Source organism: Coptis chinensis, chromosome 8 (genome assembly GCF_015680905.1).
Source record: "Coptis chinensis isolate HL-2020 chromosome 8, ASM1568090v1, whole genome shotgun sequence".
Taxonomy (NCBI): Eukaryota; Viridiplantae; Streptophyta; class Magnoliopsida; order Ranunculales; family Ranunculaceae; genus Coptis; species Coptis chinensis.
In genome coordinates, this window is record NC_141463.1 from 96,578,677 (window position 1) to 96,595,435 (window position 16,759).

Here is a 16,759-nt window from a genome sequence, read left to right on the forward strand (position 1 = left end):
AAAGTCAAAAGGATCACCAAATCAAAGACCGCACACATGCATTTACAATGCTGCTAGAAACAAATGGACTTGATAAGTATGCAAAAGGAAAATAAGAGAGAAGGGGAGACATGCCCGATGATGAAAAATTCCTTTCAATGAACTCATGCAGTTTCCTGCTAATATTAAGATCATCCCTCAATGGCGGAGCTGAACTGAAAAAATGATATGATGTCATTTAATGTTTCTGGGGAACTCCTGGTCCATTACTTGAATCCATTTGAAGGTGGCCTGAAATGACATTGATATGTAATTCAAGAGAGGTAATGTGAAGGATAACACTAAAGAAGTTATCATAGAGATACCAAAAAAATAATAATAATAACAACAACAACAACTAAAGAAAACGGCCAAGAACAGACTTTATGGAATTGAAATGAATAACGAGAACACAAGATAGTGATAGATATCAACTTAAAATAGGTTGATAAATAGACTCCATCTGGTTTTTTATAGACCCAGGCCATGGTACAAGTTCCTTCCAGGCATTGAGTACAAGGCCTCTATCCGATTATTAACAGCATTATGGCTGTGCTTGGTATTAAAACAAATCTAGCAAAATATAGTTATGCAAATAAGATCTTTTGAGGCTTTGATTGATATTTCTTGGTAGGTGGTCTCACTACGAAAATCTTTATCAGAGTAAACACATATTCAACAAATACTTAATGCAACTTTCACGCTACGAGAAATATGACCAAATTTAGCATCCATGCATAACTCTGGAGTTTGGAGTAACAAACAAGAACTATAACAGCTAACGATCATACCACAAAACCTATTAAGCCCTTTTAATTCTTATAGAAACCAATCAATACTTTTCCCACATTCATAACACATAGAACCAGAAACATAAATGAACAAATTCTTCACAACTAATTACACAATACCAAATAATCAAAACCAGCCTCCTGAAATATTGGATACTTCCATTTTATGTTTAAATCCATAAAATCTTCCAATTCAATGGTATCATTATATTAACTCAACAAATAAAAGAATCGAAATCGGAACAACTTTAGAACCAATTCATTGTTTTGCTAAACAATCTATATTAAACCCATTGCTTTATAACCAAACCAAAAAAAAAAAAAAAAAATCGAAACTTTTCAGTAATTTCAACCAGTAAATGCATAAAAAATCATTGCTAATAGTAACAAATCAAGAAAGTACCTTAAAGATAGAGAAGCGGGGGCGTTGCCAAAAGAAGCAAGTTGAACTGGGCAGCTGGTTTTGATCAGTGGAGAGGGAAGAAAATTAAAAGAGAAAGTGTTCAAGTGATGGGGGGAGATGTAGTTTTGAGACTTGTCCTATAAAACCACACGTTTAAAGAAAGAAGTGGTCTTATTAGTTCCAATGATTAAGGTGTGTGAATAAGTGAATTAATCAACAAACTATGTAGGCAAAAAAAATTCAAAAATTAAATAGCCGTTACTTCCCACCAAATCAAATTGTGGTTTATCTTAACTTTATTTAGAAAGATGAGACAACTGTTGCCTGGGCTATTGGCCTATTGTGGATTATTATTAGTTTAGTTCTAACATTAACATCAACAAAAAGTTTTAACCAAATTGCATCTTAATATCCACCACAAGTGTTAGGTTATATACGTACTGTATGCTGTAGTACGTCTTGTACACATTCGTTAAAAGTAGGTAATCATAAAGAGGATTTTTAAGCTTGACTTAAAAGTGTAATGACATCCACCATGTATTTGGTTGTTGATATTGAAAGACATGCATGGCGGCGGTCACACGTTTTAATACGAGTTAGTAGTGGTTAGTTAGAGGATAGAATACATACTCGGATTTATTGAGAGGTCGGCGTGTAATTCGGGTAAGGGACATCCTACATAATACTTAAGCAATATGCACACGACACCCTAGCACAGCTCGTATGCAATGAACTCTACAGTTGAGACATCGACTTTACAACACCTAACGACTCGACTCGATTATAGATATTTATCACACTCGAAGTCGACTCGGTGCTGCAAACTCGTATGCGTTCTAGAGATTGACTCGACTCTGGACACTCGTTATACGACCTCATCTCATGACATCACCGCCTACCAAACTCATCGTTGCTACTATTGACATCGTATCTTTGTTCATTGCAACACTTGAGTCATTATCATCATTGCTACATTAACCATATTCTTTAATTTCAGGCAACATGTGGCATCAGTACAATATCAACATTTGTTCTATATGCACACACTACATCACATTTGCTTTCATCACAAGCCACCTAACTTGGCACCTATCACAAACTACTACCATACTCCACTATAAAAACTACATTTAGGCTTAATTCAAGATTCTCCTCTCATATGGATATGTAGGCATCTTCTCTCCATAAAATAACAACCCCAACCAACATCCAGACACATTTCCCTCTCAATCACCACTACTCATTATTCCCAGTGTAATGTTGAATCTAACCTCTAGGAATAAAATCCAAAATTTATAATTAGTTTTATAAACTTTAATTGTATGGACCGTTTGGAAATTTGTATTATTTTCTTTTTTGGGATCACGACGATGCCCGAGGAAGTATGTGTGTGCTTAGGTGGTTGGAACTAGACCCGGCGGAGGCCACCACCCAGGCCCGTGGGGGACAGACCCATATATTATTTTCTGAATTACATATATTGGGTTTTATTATTTTTCTAAGTCAAGTTAATTGACACATTCAGTTCATGTGTTTCGCCATAACCACATCAAGAAAATGTGCAACTTGTTTCCATTTAGTAAGTAGTTTTTTTTTTCTCAGTAACCAAAAATTTGTATTGATAAAGGTGGTTGTGGGGGGGGAGGAGGAGAGTACATGAGGAGTTACTTACAGTCTACTCACACAGTAGCACTATAAGAACTTAACAAAACCTATAATAAACATGTTATGGAACCTCCCATTTGGTTATCCACGGGGGTTTTACAATAAAAACAACTTGATCATTGTCTTGCAAACTGACCGAGTACTTTGCCAATTGATCTGGCACAGGAAATTGGCTTCTCTCCAAACTGGAGTCAATTTGCGATAGTCTAAAAGATTTATGCATCTCTCTGCCATCTCGCTTCATACACCAAGGTACACTTGAAGTTCCAAAAGCATTAACCGCGATATGTCGAGTCCGACTCCACCCATACCTTCCTCCAATTTCTCGTAATAGCATACTCCACGCCTCTAGAATTGCTAAACATTCGGCTATGAAATTCGCCGATGACCAATATTCCCGCAAAGACACGCTAGGAACACACATTCATAATTTCTAAAGCACACACCATAGCCTGAAGGGCCAGGATTACCACAAGAAGCCCCATCGACATTAACTTTTATGATATCACCCTCAGGTGGGTACCATTTGCAATCCTTAATCCTAGGTGCCCTCCTTAGCTTGTTTTGCAAACCCCAATTCTTCAAGATACGAGACTCACTACCCCCTCTTTTCATCTGACCTGTAGCAAGGCAGTAAGAGAATTGGATATTAGTCCTCAATTGTGCTTTTCTTTGACATAGACTCAGTTGTTCCCCTTCAAAGATGCATCGATTTCTACTTCTCCAGTTGATGACCATGCCTGCTAATACCGTCGACACCCACAACTGCTTAACGAGAGAACCGCTTCTTCTATGTAGCCTAAGTGCCTCCGAAAAATTTGTAAAATTGTCGTTACATCCAAACTGAAATCCAGCCCATTCCCATAACTTCTTTGCCTCTGTACAATCCCACAAAATATGTTGGAGTGTATCAGCCGCATTACATCCCATGTAGCATCTAGAAACTAGTTTAACACCTCTTTTTTGGAGAGACTCATCGATTGGCGAAGACAGCTTCCTCAATAGCTTCCAAGCAAGACGAGATCTTTGGTTGCAACCAATTGTGCCACAAATGTTTGCACCACCAAGAGCCGGTGCTCTCCTTCTAATTGTCTCAAATGCAGATTGAACCTAAAATTGACCTTGTTGGTCGGGGCTTCCAAATCGCATGGTTCCGCCCCATTTGATAATAGGCGGTGATTTAAGTTAAACCCCGCAATCATAAGAATGACTTGAAGAGCTCGAGGGATAGACCATGCACCATCGGAGATAATCTCGCTAACCTTAGCTTTACATCCCTTGAGAACCTCCGGTTGTAATTGTAGCCTCTGTTGAATTGATTGCTCCCCAATCCAGCCAGCCTCTCCATAAATCTACCTTCTCACCGAGCCCAAAATCCACCGAGCCCTAGAAGAAACTTCGTGCAAAGCCCACTTAATTCCCGGCCATATAGTAGACTTTGCATAATAGTTTATCAACTCTCCGCCTCTAGTAAAGAACTTCTTTCTCATGAAAACAAGATAATCATCATCATTAAACCTTATATGCCAAGCTAATTTCATTAACAAAGCCGATTTAACTCCTTCAATCTTCGATACGAGACCACCCTCTTTCGAGGTTTGCAAACTTTTTTCCCATGAGGTTGTCACTAGTCTTTTCAGAGTTGGATTGCCCGGCCCGAGAAAAATTCCTTAACAGTTCTTCGACTTCTTTTATGATGCTTACAGGCCACTTGTAGACTCCCATGTTGTACACCGGAATACTAGACAGGACCGACTTTATGAGAACACTCCTCCCTTGAAAGGATAGTAATTTTCCTCTCCAACCTGTAATCCTCTTTTTTATCTTGTCTATCAAGGGAGCTAACACAACTCTAGTAACCTTACCTTTGATCAACGGCACCCCCAGATATTTCTCGGGTAGAGCTCCCACTTGAATATTCAAGAGTTGTTGCAAGTGATGTTTTCTTTCCATATTCATACCCCCAACAAACATCCTACTCTTATTCTTGTTCATAATCTGACCCGACGAAACTTGATATCTCTCCAAAAGATCAGCTATGTTAGACACACTTCTAGCATCCCCTTTGCTAAAAATAATAACATCATCTGCATACAAAAGGTGAGTAGGGCTAGCAGTCCCTTTAACCACTGTAAGAGGTTTAGATAAACCCCCGCCTCTCAATGAGTTGAGACCCTGCTCAAAGAGTCCTCTGCTAGTGCAAACAACAGCGGGGAAAGAGGATCCCCCTGCCTTAAACCTCTTTTTGGCGCTATGAACCCAATAGGACCTCCATTCAACAAAATAGACAACCTAGCTGTGCTAAGGAGAGCTAGGATTAGCCTATTCCATTTTTCTGAAAAACCAAATCTTTTCAAAACCTCGAACAAGAAATCCCAAACTCAACGTGTCATATGCGAGTTATGTCCACCTTGATGGCTATACTCCCACCATATCTCTTCTTATCCAGTTCATTTATCATTTCCGATGCAAAACCAATACTAGCTTGAGAGTTTCTGCCTTTGACAAATCCACTTTGTTCTTTCGAAACCAGGTTCATCGATGATAGTATTGAGCCTTTGTTGCATAATTTTGGAGAAGATCTTGATCGAAGTTACTTACATACATATATAGGTGCATCTTCGATAACTTAGAAGCACTCCTATCTTTTGGAACTAAGGTAATGAAACTTCGCATTGCCACCATTGGGTATGATACCTTCCCCGAAAAAGATTTGACCGCATTACAAACCTCATACCCGATCAAATCCCAAAGAATGAACATAGAAGTGGCCATTGTATCCATCGGGGCTGGAGAGTCGGTAGCCTTCATGTTATTCATCTTCATCCAAATTTCACACTCTCAGAGGAATTGCGCCGCGACAAAGATCATATTGCCTGCATCCGTTACTTTGTGTGTGATCAAATTCAAGAGCTCTTCATCCATATTCACCTCCTTATACAGAACTTGTCGGTATAATATTGGACAATGTAATGGGAGATATCAGCTTGACTATGTAGTAGGACATTATCTTCGGTTTGCAATTCCAAAGATAGAGAGTTGGTCTGCCTTTTATTTGACGGTTCTGTGAAAATAAGCGAATTCTTGTCGTTACCATTCAACCAAGAATCTTTGCTTTTCATCTTCCAAAAAGTACTTATGTTCTTTCTGGCCAGCAGCAGAGCCTCTTCCTTCTCTTCCATTTCAGTTTTGCATCGATCATTTGTAGGATCATTGTCGGCCTCAGCTTGTGCCAATGCAAAACCTGCTTGGGCTTTATTCACAGCTTGCTCAATGTTACCAAAAACAGATATGTTCCAGGTTTTGAGTGACTCCTTTAACATTCGAAGCTTCTTATTCATACGGAAAATGGGGGAGCCCTCAACAAAAGACGGCCAGGAACACTTCATGAAATCTTTGAACTCTTTATGACTAGTCCATGCTTGGTTGAATCTGAATGGTACATTGTGCGGTCTAGGAATGTGAGCCACTGCCCCCAGTAATGGGGCATGGTCAGACCCCTCTCTAGAACCCACCTTATACCTCCAACCACCAAATTTTTGAATCCACGCCTGATTATAGAACACTCTATCAAGCCTAGCAAGAATCCTCCCTGAGCCATGCTGGTTATTACACCAAGTATACTTGAGACCCACATGATCACTAGGCTGCAAATCACAGTTATTGTACCAATTTAAAAACTCTAGCATCGAAGACCTTCTAGGAGGCAGACCCCCCTTTTTCTCATCATTATGTAAGACAACATTGAAATCCCCTAACACTACCCAAGGTAGATTAGGCATAAGATTTTCAAGCTCAACTCAAAGTTGTCTTCTCTGCACCATAAGACAAGCTGCATGAACTGCAGTAACAACACAGTCCTCTACGAAAGATTTGTAACATGTTGAAGCGAGGGCATGGATAAGGCTAACATTCACTCCTCTCCTCCACAAAATCCAAATATTGCCTTTCCTATCACTTGTTTCATTGTGAAAAAATTGATAATCTAAATAAGAAAGTCCCAGAGACAACACCGAATCACTCTTTGGCTTCCTCTTTGGCTCCCATACATAGAATCTCGTGTCTAAACCTGCCAGTAAAAACTCTTTGATTCTAGATAAAGCATTATTCTTACCAATACCCCGCACATTCCAAGAAATGATCTTCATTAATTAGAAATAGGGGTTTTCTTCTGCTCCTGCACTCTCGACCTGGTTCCGGGTGGAGAAACAGGTTGAGCTTTATATTTAGTGTTCTGTTTTTTTTTCTTAGTTGAAGCTTCAGGGTCCTGGGCTTCCAACCATCTTGTAGCAACTTGAATCACCTCCTTCTCAACTGGCGACTGAAGCTGACCTTCCAATAAGCTTTGGAATCCCGAAGCAAGACTCTGAAAGCCATTGTGTACGACTATAGAGCCAGTAGTTACTGGTTGAGACTCTGGTATATCTATATGGTCCACAACCACATCAGCTACACCTAGTGCTAGGACCAAGCCTACATTGTCCACCGGTGCAACCTCTTCATTAATTACTGCTCCCGCTGCCTCTTCTACTAGATTTCTCACGGCTGTATCTATAGCTTTAGTAAGTAGTAATGCTATACTTTGGTAGATAGACAAAGGCAGCTAGCTGCCGGATCTTGCATGTGATTAGTTCCTCCATAACTAATTCACAACTAATAATATACCAACTTATAACCACCACGAGGTTCTTGATACCTTGAGTTAATGAGTCTAATGCATAAATGAGCCACTAATGCGAAGGGGACATCCACCCTCTCCATAGTTCTTTGCCATCAAGATCAAGATTCAAGATGCACAAAAATTTAAGACGACTTCGACATTTCCGTCCACTTTGCATATTCAGCCCATGATCAATCACACTCCTACAGTCTTACTCCTACATCAAAATGTCTACTAGTGACCTATTGTATAGGTATATAGTTTTGGTCCACGCGAATCATGCTACCAACTGAGAGGGCTCCATGTGTATAAATGCAAATATATGCAATTTCAAAGAACGATCACAACTCACTAAAGGAATCATGACCTGTAATTGCTTTCAAAAAAGGTAATTGGAGGGACTTGCTAGGAGCCTAGGCCCTAGGATATGCATATAACTTGGTCCACCATTGCGCGAGACACCTCTCACTTCCAATGAACCACACATGAACGTTAAATCAGATTTTGGAGTTTTATAGACGAGCCTGATTTTGCCGCACGTATACATGCATAGGAAGTTGAGGTATTGGTGCCGAATTAGAATTATGTTATTTGAATCACTCGCTATGCATTCACTAACATTGTACAAGAAAGAAGTGTAAACAAAAGGGTAAATTTCTGATTCCGCCATGATAATGTCATTTTGTTCTTAATCCGCCATTGTTAACAACTCGGTAAAAAAGTGCTGATATTATTCCATTAGTTGCTAACAAAATGAGTTACAATTTGTGGCGAATTAAAATACATTGACATTATCATGGCCGAATTAGAAATTTACCCTAAACAAAAACAAGTTTACTCGGTTACTCCAAATCATCACAATATCTGCCGTGAAAATTCAGGAAAAAATCCACATTTTGAACTTAACCCAGTCTGCCAGTCAAAGATTTCGAGATTTGAGGCGTTGAAATTTCATCGATATATTTACTTTACCAGTATGTATCGTCCGATATCGTTTTCTTCCAGTAACAGAAAAAATGAATTTGAGCCGTTGCATTTCTCCATTAAAGAAGCTAAAAAACATGCACAACCTTCTTCTCTTCTTCACATACTCCACAACTACAACAACCATCAATGCCAACAAACCAACACAACCATCACCACCACCTATACAAGTTTTACTCACTGAGTCAGCAGGTAGAGGTGTGTTTGCAACTCGTAGAATTGGAGCTGGTGATTTGATACACACTGAAAAACCCATTGTTTCTTACCCTTCACAATCTCTTGTTCACAGTGTTTGTTACTTCTGTCTCAAAAGGTTGGGAAATAATAAGGATTCTTTACAAGGACACAGTGTGAAGTTTTGCAGTAATGAGTGTAGAGAACAAGCAAAGGTATTATCTTTTGTCTTTTTAGATATTGGTAGTAAAGATGGTTAGAAATTTCATTTATATTGGTTATGTAGAGACCTCAGTTTGTTAATATAAGTTAATTATTGTTATATTGTTTTTTTTTAGAATTTGGTTTTTAAGTAATTAGCATTGCATTTTTATTTATTTTTTGTAAAAAATTACGTTAGAAGAAGCACCAAGAGATATATGAGTTTTTTAGCTCTAGTTCTTTTGATGGCTCATAATTAGATTTCTTAGTGGTAATGCATAAAGCCTTATTCTTGTTATTGGAAATCATATTGACAATTGGGTTCACATAATGAAAGTCTTTCGATTTAGTGGTAGAAAACGATTGTGTTTTGAGTTGATTGTTTAGCTAGGCACTGTGTTATGGTTTCCTTGCTTAACTGGGTGTCACTTTTTCTTTAGGGGTTCTATGAGATTGAGGAGCGAGTGGATTGGTCAGCATATGATGAACATTGTAGGTACAATATTATTGCAATGCTACATTTTTTTCTTCCTGGAAGTCTCATTTTTCAACTGAGACTTGCAAAGCTATGTACTATGATATGGATATTAGAATGGTAGTAGATACATTAATAAAACATCTTTAAGTATCGGAACTTCCAATGAAATAGAAACTTGAACTTTACAACACCAGGGATGGGGAGTTTTCATTTCTTTAACACCTAGTTTTGGATAGTAAGGAATAGATTCTAATAAAAAGCGATTATATATCTGCTTTTTATTTTATTTTATATTATTATTATTATTATTATTATTATTATTATTATTATGTTTAAAGCCAGAGAGAGAGAGAGATGTACTGGTGATCTTTACACTCGTTATAGTAATTTACTTTTCAGTTAGAGTCGATCAACTGATCTTCTTGCTTTGGGTTTTTTGTCATATGAAGGAAGCTAGGTTTGAAATATCCACTTCTTGTGAAGAGGTTGGCTTGTATGGTAGTATCAGGAGCAGCATCAGCTCAGTGTCTCGACATACTTCAACCTGCCAGGCTACTGACTCAGATGATTTTAGAGGTGAGGACCACATAAATGAACATCTTAGAACTCTGAAGATTTGGATGAAGCTGTAGGTTCTTGTGTTTTTCTAATTCATGCTATATTCATCATTGCACAGTGCACCGGATAGAAGTAGATTTCTGTCTGCATCATGCAGATATAACTAATAATTCTATGGTACTATGAGATCAAGGCGTTGAGCATGGTTTTTTGTAAGGCTTGAGCATAACAATCAAGCATCTGCGATATGCTAGGCAATGCTACCTGTTGATATCTTTAGAGTATAAACAAAAAGGAAAGTTGTAACTGAAAATGTAAAAATAGATCTCGAAGAAGAGCAATCTCTCAAACATGAGAATTACACTATTACGGCCTACATGTGTCCTACGAAACACATGCACAGCACACACCAGCAGTACTTTGTCATAGATTTATCAAGTAGTTTCTATTTCATATCTACTTTCTCATTGTTCTGATGGTTTCATTTTGGACTTGATACCAGATGGAAGATGAGTTCAGTTTGCTGAAGAGCTGTTTAATGAAGGCAAACTTCAAGGATGAGCAAATGGCATGTATCCTGTGTAACTTATCCAAGTGTTACGGATATTATTTCTTTTGCTATGGTCCTACCTACGGCTCTTTGCTTGGAACCCTTAACAGAAAACTTAGTCCTTACCAAGGAATGGTATACTGGTGTACTGGCTCGATTCAGTATCAATGCCTTTTCGCATTGATGTTGCTGGAGGATCATCATATGAGGATCTATTCTTATCAGCAGCTGCCTCTGTTGAAGCTGAAGCGCCTGTTGGCAACGCTGTGTATATGCTTTTAGTCCTTCTACAATCATGACTGTGGTAAGTTGTCACTCCTGCTATCATAGTGGGTTGCAATTACAGAAGAACTCATCTGATTCCAAGAAACTCAAACTTAAAAGTGCCTTCTTAAAGCACATCTGTAGAGCTCTTTAGAGTTGATACGGAACCTAGAAAGTCCTATGACTATCTTGAATAACATACCTAAACCTCTAAATTGGTATATATATTACCAGTATAGAAGGGAAAATTACAATATACTGAATATAGGATGAGGTATCCTATATTGGCGTCAATACCGGTTTCCTAGAGATCGGAAATATCAATATCGGTTTCCCAAGATTCCACCCTGTATGGCGATATTTTTCACCCTGTTGGGATGATCATATTATCATTGCTTTTGTCTACTCAATTCAATTTCAGGATTACATTTTAATTTTGTATACCATGGTTTTCACCCAGATCCTAACGCTCACATAATATGGATAGAGAATGTGAATGCGAGACTCAAGGCCCTCCGAGACATTGAAGAAGGTTTGTCTTTGATACCTTGAGACATTTCCGATTTCAAAATCACCCTTTTAATCGGTTTTCTGTTCCATGCAAATTGTTTGAGACATTTTCACTTTTGGTATCAGGAGAGGAGCTTCGTATATGCTACATTGATGCCAGTATGGAGCATAATGCCCGACAAAACATCCTGTTTGAAGGATTTGGTTTCAGGTGTGGCTGTAATAGATGCTTATCTGGTGATTAGTGTTTCTTCTTTTCTTTTTCTGTATCTCTCCCTCTTTTTCTTTTTCATAAAGGGAGTTGTAGCATACTAAAAAGACAAAAATTTTGTTATGAAATGTCTGTAATTCTGGCGGAAAAAGAGGCCTTCCACCCCGGTGGCTCCGGATTTCAGATGCAACACTGTTGTTATGATACTTAAGTGAAATTCCATGCTGCAGATGTAATGAATCTACATTCTTTACTCAAGACTTTTTTTTATGGTATCGAGACATTTTCTTTACTGGTGGTTTAAAAGAGAAGGGTTAACTAGTATTACCCCCCACTAGATGGTGAAATTAGGGTCTCCCCAAAAAATACGGTAAACTTGGTTTGACTGTTAACTTTCAAGTCAAACAACTGAAAATGACACAAATGCCCCCACCTAATTAAAATTGAACATTTTATTTTTGAAAATAATGAGGGTATTTATGTTATTTTCAGTTGTTTGACTTGAAAGTTAACGGTCAAATCCAGTTGACTGTGTGTTTAGGGGGAAGACTCTATTTTCCCATCTAGTGGGGGAAATCCTAATAGATCTGACATTTTGGAATTGACCAAAGGAGAACAATTAAACAGAAATTGACTAAAATAAAATGGGAGAATGGTAATGCTCCAATTGTCTACAAGAAATTCAATATTCTTGTTGGCACATTTCCGGTGAAAACTACAAGATAAATAGAGGAGGAAAAATCATTTTGACCATTATCTGAACATACATTGCCCAAGTAAATTGAAAGTTCAAACATAAATCATGTAAACCACTCCTCAAACTCACCTTTGTGTGAATAAGTTCACAGGCAAAAACAAGTTAAAAAATCAACAGAATTGGTTACGAGTAGGAAGGACATAAAAAACCAAATCAGCATCAACCATACAGAACAAAGATAACTAAGATGTTTAACATATTCTGTCAAAAACTCTTTCAGTACTCACAAAGTCGCAATCTCAGTGATGTAACTCATCAAGATCGACCTCAAATCATTTCCTTCTTCTCCTTCTTCTTGGAGATCAAATGCACAGGATCCCGTGACCATAAACTAGCACATTTGCTGAAGGCATTTCTAACGTCGCAAGTCCTCCTCCTAGATCGGAAAAAAAAAAGATATGACAATCTAAATATATAGTTACGTGTCAAATTAACAGGATGCCAGATTTATGCTTAACAAAAGAGAAGTACTTTGTTGTTTTTTTAGGGTGATCTTGGGCACACCCATAAAAATATTCCCGTACCCCATAACTAACTATACCCCCAATAACCGCTTCAATCTATTTAATATCTCCCAAATTAATTTTGCGTATTTCCAATAGGGATAAAGAAAGAGAAAAAACAAAAACACTTATTCTAAAAAGAAACAACAAATAAAAAAATGTGAAAGTAATACTCTAGAAGAGCGACCTTGAAGAATTTTTGCACTAGAATTTCTAATAGAGGTAAAAGAATACCCAAAAAACAAATTGTCTTTTTTCTTTTCTAGAAATTGCTTCAATTTCGATTTTTTTTTATTGCAATTACTTATTCTTTATAATTGTAGAAGGGTTAAAAGAGTTTAGTAGAAATATATCCAATTGGAAATTTCTCAAACGAAAAATGAGAAAGGAAAAAAATGCATTAATGGCTGATAAGTGAAGGAGGAGAAAGACTTCTTTGTTTTCTCAAATTCTACAATTTTACCCTTTCTAATTCCTTTTCGTAAGGGCGAAAAAAAGTGACAGAAAACAAAGAAAAATAAGTGCGGGTTTGTGTTTGCTGGAAGGATAAACACTTGATTTGATATACTTAATAAAAAAAAAGATAATTTAGGAACCTAAATGTGTTTTAAATAATTTTATTTATTTATTTTAAAATTGGGGTACGGGAGTGTTTTTATGGGTGTGTCCAAAATCACCCATTTTTTAATGTAACAAAAGTCTGATTCTGTTGAAATTTCTCTTGTGATATCCAAGTGGAACAGATTCCTTAATTTACATACCACATTTTTTTGGAATAGCTTTTGGTATTCTTGGGACCTATTCTTTGCAATAATAAATATTTGAATTGCATAAACCTTATTTTCATTCAAATTACTACACAAATTTAAAGCAGTAGACAATGTTAATAATTTTTCAATAATACCTCTGATGATATTGCTCCCACTGATTCGGTTTCTTCGTGGTCTGCAACTCGGCTAACCAATTCGCTTTCTTCATCCATCTCTTTGTGGGGGATGTGCTCTATCTTCATCCAGTCTTCACCTCCGACGCTTCTAAATTGTCGTGTCAGCTTAAAACATCCTCTGACAATTAAAGAACGAACTGAAGTCGAGAGCCTATGAGTTGAAAGTGATTGAAGTTCAGGACAGTTTTCAAACTTCAATTTCTCCAGGGACTCAAGATAATGAAGTGAGGGTATAATAACCAGTTGAGGACAATTGCCGATGGTAAGTTCACGAAGGCGTCCCATGTCATTGTCGTTCGTTCCATTCCAACCTACTAAGCTAGGCATGTCGCACAGTTCTAGACTCTCCAAAGATTGAAACCGCACGCCAACGCTAGTATCACCGTAGAATTCGCCGCTTAAATATTGCAAGTTAGTCATCACAGCAACTTTCAGAGACTTCAGTTTTGGCAGTTGCCCAAGAGAAGGAAGGAGAAGACAGTTGTCACACTCGTACAAACTAATACTAGTAAGTTTAGAGAACAATGGATTACAGACCCAAGGAGGAAATTGGCCAGCACGATACCGTTTCAATACCAATTCTTTCAGGCTTTTGTGAGGTTCGAGATTATTTAAAATGAGTTCTACCTGGATTGGAAAATCTGTATTGCTCCATTGCAATTCTAACCTGTCGAGGTACTTCTTGCTCGCTAAGTTGGCCTCCTCAGCTTCTTGACCTTGGCTTACCCGCTCAAGCTGTTTAATGCAAAGTGATCCCCGAATGTTATTCATGTCCTTCAGTTCTTTGATTTGGCCAAGTTCTACACCAACAACGAACTCGCTTAGTGTTTGAAGGCCGGTTAACTTTCCAATTCCGGACGGCATGGATGTCAATTGGCAGTCTATCCCAAGCTCCAGATGTCGCAGGCTTTCAAGCTTATCTATGCCTTTTGGTAACCGGAGAAGCCTCAAACAGTTCTTAAGTCTTAGTTGTCTGCAAACTGCACAATTGGTGAATTGTTTTAGGTAACAACTTGAGACGTGTCTTGGATAAGTCGAGGAAACGAAGATGTTTCAAGTTACCAATACTCTCATTCAACTCGTTGATGTAAGTACAACTCAAATCCAACACCCGTAAGTGCCTCAATTTCTGGAATAAAGTGGAAGGCAATATTATGGAGGTTTCAAGTTTACAAAATATCAGAAAGGTGTGTAAGCCGTTGCATGGGTAGAAGGCCTCAAAGGTCATTTCTTGGAAATTGTCAGAAAAAAATGATGAATGTCGAGCACTTTTACTTATGCCTGACATGTGAGATCCATCATTTTCCTCCATTCTGAAGAACTTGTCACCGGCAACTGATTGAGCAAAATGATGGATCATGTCATGGATTATGTACGTGCCGTCTTTCTTTTGGAAAAATGACATCCAGAACAGCTGATCAAAGTAATCATGGCCTATTTCTTCTGTCCTTCTTCTTCCTTCTGGTAGAATGAAGCCCTCCCCCATCCACATTTGGACTAACTTATCTTTTTCGAATTCATGCCCTTGTGGAAACATGGAGCAGTATGCAAAACACTGCTTCAGATGTGAAGGCAGATGGTAATAACTCGATCTCAGAGCTGGAACAATTTCTTTTATCACCTCCGGTAAGTCCCATATGGCGCTTTTTAGAATGCTTTGTAGAACACTATCCCACTTATCGTCATCTGTTTCAATACGTAATAGATTGCCAACGATCTTGGCTGTCAAAGGTAACCCCTGACAACAATGTGCTATTTCCTTACCAATTAATTCCAATTCTGCAACTGCTTCCAAGTGATTTCCGCTTCCAAGCGCCTCTTGTCTTAGCAACAACCAACTGGCCTCGTCTGACAAAAGCTCCAGATTATAGATTCCATTTGTGTTTACCATTGATGAAACTACTCGACTTCTAGTAGTTACAATGATAGTGCTTCCTCCTCGTCCATGCCTCAAGGGTTCAGTCAGGAGCTCCCATTCACGCCTCTTCTCATTCCACAAATCATCTAAAACAAGCAGAAATTTCTTATCTCGAAGATAATTCCTCAAGTGAAGTTGAAGCAGATCTAACTCTAAGGGAAGAGAAGTTACGCCTGTAGCTGCCTCGATGATAGACCTTGTAAGTGCTTCAACGTTAAAATCTTTGGTAACAGAAACCCACATTTTCAAATTGAAAGATGATTTTGACCACATCTCAGATTCATTGTAGACGAGTTGAGCAAGGGTGGTCTTCCCAACACCAACCATACCTACAATGGAAATAACAGAAACATTTTGCTTTGATGCCTCAGGAGCTAGTAACATCTTCACTAAGTCACTCTTTTCGACATCCCTATTGAAAGAATGGGATGCGTCTATTAACGAAGTAGTCAGCAGCTTACTCTTGACCTTGTCATGATTGCTCCCTTCAGCTGACTCTCTCAAACAGAGGCTATCAATTTCCCTCAACATGTCATCCAACTTAACTTGAATGTTATTCATATTACGTGCTGAGGAGGAACGATTGAAGAATGATGAGAATAACTTCTTCTTTGTTGGCCAGAATGATACGAATAGCTTCCGCACGCGTGCCTTGTAAATGTATTGGATATTTCCACCTTTCAGTTTCCAAAATTTAATGGCAAGCTCATCTATCAAGTCATCTGCATCGTATGCCAGTTCTTCAAGATCTCGCAGCAAGACTTGCCATGCCATGTCGCATATTTCCTTGTCCTCTACATAAATGATCAAGGCTTGGACTCGCAACAAAGTCCTCTCAAGTTTCTTCAGCTTATACTCCACATTGGATATAGAATTGACGAAGGTAACGCCAAGATTGGTCAGCTTCTCTATCAGCACCTGTAACGAAGCAGATACAAAAGAAGAAAGCAGCATAGGCGCCATGCTTCTTCCTTGGTTCTCAGTTTGCTCAGACTGAAAACGAAGGCTGATTTCAATTAATAGTTAATGTTCCTTCTTTGCTGCATAGCTCATTTCAGGTGAGGAACTAGTAGCAAACTCTCTAATGGTATAGATATAGAATGAATGTGCTGCACTGCACAGTTTGGCTTGACTAACTAAGGGAGTCTAGCACTTGGACAATTTCCAT

The 16,759-nt window shown here is 38.3% G+C and overlaps 2 protein-coding genes and 1 pseudogene across 3 annotated transcripts; 1 reads left to right on the plus strand and 2 right to left on the minus strand.

Moving 5' to 3' along the window:
* Window positions 1-4,440: 4,440 nt before the first annotated feature.
* Window positions 4,441-6,659, minus strand: LOC147484791 (uncharacterized). The gene is made up of 2 exons (XM_086579820.1): window positions 5,809-6,659; window positions 4,441-5,128 (listed from the first exon to the last, which is right to left on the minus strand). Exons 1-2 carry the CDS (start codon window positions 6,657-6,659, stop codon window positions 4,441-4,443), a joined length of 1,539 nt encoding a protein of 512 aa, XP_086435946.1.
* A 1,820-nt stretch (window positions 6,660-8,479) lies between these two features.
* LOC147484792 (histone-lysine N-methyltransferase ATXR4-like) lies at window positions 8,480-11,725 on the plus strand (annotated as a pseudogene). Its single transcript, XR_015204380.1, has 7 exons — window positions 8,480-8,910; window positions 9,337-9,392; window positions 9,824-9,950; window positions 10,435-10,504; window positions 10,602-10,786; window positions 11,207-11,278; window positions 11,383-11,725. The product of XR_015204380.1 is annotated as a histone-lysine N-methyltransferase ATXR4-like (transcript).
* A 469-nt stretch (window positions 11,726-12,194) lies between these two features.
* Window positions 12,195-16,698, minus strand: LOC147484793 (putative disease resistance RPP13-like protein 1). Its single transcript, XM_086577019.1, is given in 3 exon segments — window positions 12,195-12,600; window positions 13,632-14,642; window positions 14,644-16,698. Coding segments are annotated over 3 exon segments (2,943 nt in total). The 5' UTR covers window positions 16,555-16,698; the 3' UTR covers window positions 12,195-12,579.
* Between the last annotated feature and the right edge of the window lie 61 nt (window positions 16,699-16,759).

Excerpts from the sequence above, each read along its gene's own strand:
- LOC147484791 (XM_086579820.1), bottom strand. The coding sequence starts at position 6,659 with ATGCCTAATCTACCTTGGGTAGTGTTAGGGGATTTCAATGTTGTCTTA. Across the intron at positions 5,129-5,808 it reads GACAAGTTCTGTATAAGGAG|CGCCAAAAAGAGGTTTAAGG; the intron begins GTGAATATGGAT and ends TTGGGTTCATAG.